The sequence below is a fragment of the Engystomops pustulosus genome, chromosome 5, assembly GCF_040894005.1.
Source record: "Engystomops pustulosus chromosome 5, aEngPut4.maternal, whole genome shotgun sequence".
Lineage (NCBI taxonomy): Eukaryota > Metazoa > Chordata > Amphibia > Anura > Leptodactylidae > Engystomops > Engystomops pustulosus.
The window spans coordinates 107,961,223-107,966,997 of record NC_092415.1 but is presented as its reverse complement, the minus strand read 5'-3'; the positions used below and the strand labels follow the sequence as shown (position 1 = coordinate 107,966,997).

General features: G+C 40.2%; 1 protein-coding gene across 6 annotated transcripts in view; it reads left to right on the top strand.

The window, feature by feature from the left end:
• Positions 1–5,775, top strand: part of LOC140133130 (uncharacterized) — a 73,040-nt gene that overhangs the window by 4,348 nt on the left and 62,917 nt on the right. For all 6 annotated transcript variants that reach the window (XR_011855805.1, XR_011855804.1, XM_072152828.1 and 3 more), the window contains exons 3-4: positions 877–1,102; positions 2,344–2,474. Coding sequence is in view for 4 of the 6 variants with exons in the window: in XM_072152828.1 (XP_072008929.1) it covers positions 877–1,102; positions 2,344–2,474 (357 nt within the window). In the remaining 2 variants the exon portion in view is untranslated. The remainder of the gene's footprint in view (positions 1–876; positions 1,103–2,343; positions 2,475–5,775) is intronic.

Below are 5,775 nucleotides of genomic sequence, written 5' to 3'. Positions count from 1 at the left end.
GTAAGTACTAATTCTTTCAGAAATAGCTATAATGATAACTTTTTCAAACTAGTTTCACTGGGTGCCCGCAACTTGCTGATGCAATAGATCGGTGCCCACAACATGTTCAACAAATTATATGAACAATATGCAAAAGTACAATAATTTGTATGAATATGGGTTACTATGCTTAAAGTGGTGTTCCCATTACAGAATATGAATGTTATTGTTCACATTCTAAAAGTTATACAATTTTCCAATATACCTTCTATATAAATAGTTTTCTAGATCTCTGCCTGCCGTCATTCTATAAAAATCTTCAATGTTTACTTCCAGTGGACAGAAATCTGTCCATGGTCAGACAGGCGCACAGCTCATTATAACACAAATCTCTGATTACTCTCAGTTGTAACGAGTTGCGCATCTGAAAAACCATGAGGAATTGATACAAAAAGTATATTGGAAAATTGTATAAGTTTTTATACAACAAGCAATAACAGTAATTTGCTGAAATGGGAAGACCCTTTTAAGAATATTGAGAAACCTCAGTCTTTGACACAGATTAAGTGACCACTAAGGCAAATATCACCTTTTCCTTGTTCTTATTGAAGAATGCTATTAAATATTATATATATATATATATATATATATATATATATATATATATATATATATAAAAATATATATAAATTTGTATAAATTTGTCAATTGTTGACATAGGTCCCATACTTCCTGAAGTTCTAGTGAACTAAACGTTGTCACCACTAAACCATAATTTGACTTACTGTGAGCGTGTCGCTTATAGGTTTAAAATCAATGCAAACGTAGCTTTTAGTGAATGAGCATAATGTATTTTAGTTCTCCTAATGCCAAACGTCCATGATTATTGTTTTTCAGATTCATGTGGTGGTTGGTTCAAAACACTTTCTGGTCAGTTTCACAGTCCAGGATTTCCTCAATCATATGAAAAAGACATGAAATGTATATGGGTTATTGAAGTACCACTTGGGTATCATGTTGTTCTGGAATTTGTGTCACTTGTATTAGAAGAACACAGAAATTGTGAATATGATTATGTTATGGTTTATGATGGAATGGAGAGTGACCAACGTGTGTTGGGAAGGTATGGTCTGCAAGTCAGCCTTCTGTTATATTTATATCTTAATCGCTTACATCAGTGATCCCCCTCAGGAGACTGGCTTCCACAAAAACATTTTTCCAGGGACCAGGTTGGGTAGCCCCCTTAACCATGGTCCCTAGGAAGAAAAAATTGCGTTCCCAGCAAATACCCCAATTTCTATACCCATGTGCCATTTAGCACGGCCCTCAATCTAAAATACTCCCTTTACTGTAGCCCCATCCCTTTTCTGTAGCCCCCGTTATAGTGCTTTCTTTTATGTAACCCTCTACAGTTACTGTACCCACCTTTATAGTGTCCCTTTCTGTAGCTCCCCTTTATAGTGACCCATTTTATGTAACCACCTCCTGATAGTGCTCCTTTTTCTGTAGTCCCCTTTTTATGTCTTTATGAGAAGGGGGCTACAGAAAATAATACTCATTTTTCTATTTCCCCCCAAATACAATGTCTACTTGTCTTTGTCCTTTTCACTGGAAGGAAAACATATATACATACCACATATATTCAAGTATAAGCCAACCAGAGTATACGCTGAGGCATCTAATTTTACAACAAAATAAACTGGAAAACTTATCGACTTATATAAGCCTATGGTGCGAAATGCAGCCTCTACGCTTTAATAAAGGGTTTAGCAGCAGCTTCCCCTCATTAATAAAATTTCCAGTAGCCCCCACTCACTTATGAAATGTCCACAGCACAGCCCCCTTAAAAATAATAAACACTATACTTACCTCCAGCGCTCCCTGCAGATACTCTTCTCCCCGTGGCTTACCGGCACGTCTATGTGCTCAGCCTGCGCGCACACACTTTATGATGTAATTTGCCATGTGTACATGCTGGCAGTTCTTTTGGCTGCAGTCTGAAAACTGCTGTTCCATAGCTTGGTCTTGGGCCGCGGCCAGGCAGTTGGGCACCGCTGCTCAACATGATTGTTACCATTGATTGTTCTTGTTATACATGAGATGAAATAGATTTTGAAATAAACACATATTTATGATGTGTCATACTTCTGAAAATATTCATAAGCACTTTTTCCCTTGCAGCTCGCCTTCAGCCACTTACCATATGCAGCACGTTATAAAATCTAAGTAAAGAAGCAGGATATAAAATGAGACAAAACACAAATTAAATATCTTGCAATTAAAAACACAAATTATATATATTACAATGTTGTTTAATTGTAGGCTAATTACTCCATTCATCATTTAAATACATCCATTTACTAGGTTCTGTGGATCACTAATTCCTTCCCAAATCCATGCTTCATCCAATGTGATGACAGTGATCATGAGATCCGATACCTCCGTAGAACTGGATGGAATTTCTGTGCAGTTCAGGGCAACACAGACTTCATCAGGTAATTGCATTGCAATGTTTTGTATGGTGCAAAACACCAGTGTTGGAAAAAATATTAAAAATAAGTTTGTAATCAAAACATGTTAAAAACATATGCATGGAAAAATTAAAAAGCCATTTGAGTATCAAATAAATTAATCCTTAATCAAAGTAGCATAATGAGAGTTTCACCCAACTCCCATTATGACTAAATATTAAGGGAATCTTCCACATCTTCAAAGTGTTAAAATCTGCAGCCAGCATTTTGTAGAGGAATGTAATACTATTTCCAACATAACTTTATTATTTCTGTCCACAGTGCTATTTACAAAATATTGCCAGTTGTATCTGTATGTAAATGAGGCATGTAGTGCAAGGTCCTTATCTCCCAGAGCACTGATATTCCCATTTTATTCACTTCCCTTCTTTCGTTTTTTTCACAAGACAAATCTCCTGCTTATGTGAAGGACAGTGGACAGTGATCAAGGTGCTAAGGATATGACTTTGATGCACCAAGTGCCTTATTAGCCAAAAGATTAAAATTGGAATTTAGCAAAAATGGCTTAATCCCTTGGCGCGGGCTCCTGGCCAGCGCACCCGATGCACCATGTTATGTGACATAGTGATATTCCGATCGAACTCGGGTGATGTTGGCAGGAGAACCTATTACTGACTTCACCCGGTCAATCAGATTGGTCCACCTGAGTGAAGTTGGCCCCCCCACCTTGTTCAAATCAAACAAAATTGGTGTCAAACGTTTGTGCTACGTTTGTGCTGGTTTGTGCAGCAGAAATTTTTGTTTGTGCCGCTATCGTTTTTGAGATTTTAATGAAAGTTTCCAGAGGTCATCAGAGGTCAACCAGCCCCCCCACATTGCCCAAATCAAACAAAACTGGTGCCGAACAATTCTGCTATGTTTGTGCTGCGCAAATTTTTGTTTGTGCTGCTTTTGTTTTGAATATATGAACAAAAAATGAAAGTTCAAAAGTTCAAGCAGCCCCCCCACATTAACGGAATCAAACAAAACTGGTGTCAAAAGTTAGTGCTACATTTGTGCTGCAAAAATTTTTGTTTGTGCTGCTATAATTTTTAAGGTATGTTCAGGTGTTTGAGGTGTTTAGGATGAACTGGTAAAAAACAAACTTAGTGACACTTCCCTGGTTTGATCACCAGGGGGAGCTAGCAAACACATTGTACTTTGGAAGAAATGAACTCTGATGACCTCTGTAAAAAAGTATGAATATATTAAAAATGATAGCGGCACAAACGAGAATGTTTGCTGCACAAACCAGCATAAACGTAGCACTAACGTTTGACACCAGTTTTGTTTGATTCGGTTAATGTGGGGGGGCTGGCTGAACTTTTGAACTTTCATTTTTTGTTCATATATTCAAAACAAAAGCAGCACAAACAAAAATTTGAGCAGCACAAACGTAGCAGAATTGTTCGGTCCCAGTTTTGTTTTATTTGGGCAACGTGGGGGGGGCTGGTTGACCTCTGATGACCTCTGGAAACTTTCATTAAAATCTTAAAAACGATAGCGGCACAAACGAAAATTTCTGCTGCACAAACCAGCACAAACGTTTGACACCAATTTTGTTTGATTTGAACAAGGTGGGGGGGCCAACTTCACTCAGGTGATCGGTCCCACCCACCGATCACTGCGATTGGCCAGTCAAGTCTCACTGGCCAATTGCAGCATTTTGGGGTTGAAAGACATGGTTTTAGCTCATTCCTACTCCCTCCAGTGGAACATTTTGGTCTGGTATAGCTGGAGTGAAGAGCTGAGCGTTACTGTTAAACCAAAATCACTATTAGGCCTCATTCAAATGGCCGTATGGGGGACGTATATGTACGGCAGATATACGTCACCTGTAGGCCGGCAATGGACGCGCGACACCATATGGGAGCGTGCGGCACCGTACCGTACCATAGCCGTGAAAAGATAGGACATGTCCTATCTTTTATCGCCATACGGCGCCATGCGCCATATATCCCTATGGAGAGGGGCGGGGGTGAGCAGCGCTTACCTCCACCTCACCCCAGCACTAACGCGTGCCGCCCGTGCTACGCTACGGTGGGCACACGTGTGTCTGAATGTAGACTTACACTGTCTGATCCCTATCTGTTCCGTCCTGCATCATGCATGTTCCCTGTGTGATCACCTTGCGTGATCACACTTGTCATCAGTTTTTCCCATCTCCTGTCTGTCTCTTCTGAACCCAAACACAATTTTCAGTGTGTTGTGTTAGTGTTGTTCTGCACTGCACTCAATAGCACTGTACAGTATCTTTAGTGGTAGTTAGGACTTGTTGGTATAGTTTGGAGCACATTATGTAATTTTTCTGGTGTACATTCAACGTATTGGAGGCATACAACATCCTGGCCTCTGTGTCAGCTAGTGGGGATGATTTTCCCTTCTACATCTTCTCTTCCCCAGATAATTTACCCCTCAGGTCCCAGACTTTTTGGGCCGACCTGGAATTAAATTTGACACAACAGGGCTCAGAATAGTGGACTTTTTGTAAGTATTTTTTAGATGAGGGGCTATTGAATTTAATTTTAGTCCAGACAAATCTCTATGCTGCACAGAATATTGCCAAAAACCCCAATTAATTTTATGAACAACCCCACAGGTGGACCCCTGTCACTGAAGCAGAGATGGAGAAATATTGGGGCATAATACTTCTTATAGGGCTTGTAAAGTAGCCATCAATCGGGGACTACTGGAGCACAGACATTCTGTACCACACCCCGATGTTCCGCATGACGATGAGCAGGATGCGCTTTGAATTTAAAGGGAGACTTCAATTCCGCCAATTCCTGCCCAATAAGAGGGCAAGGTATGGCGTGAAGATGTATAAGCAGTGCGAAAGTACATCAGGGTATATGAAGGGAAGGACTATAGTGCCCCCAGAATGCCCCTCCTTCCTGGGTATTTCTGCAAAGATAGTGTGGGATTTGGTGCACCCACTGCTGGACCAGGGCTACCACCTCTATCTGGACAATTTCTACACCTGCCCTACACTATTGAATGTAGATGTTACCCTGATGTACTATGCACAGTTTATATATCATACTGTACCTTCCCTTCTAAGCCCTGCCATGTGCCCAACCTGTAGATTATTGCCCCTTATGGGTATTGCCGTACATGGGAGAACCATCATCATGATTTTTGGGGCATTTGTCTTATGTGGCAGGAGATGGCATAATGGATATTTTTTACTATTCACTATCCATTATGCATTTCATTTTCGGTCCATCTGTGGGTTAAAATGCTAACTATACCCCTAGATTAATTCAGGGAGGGGTCAGTTCTTAGT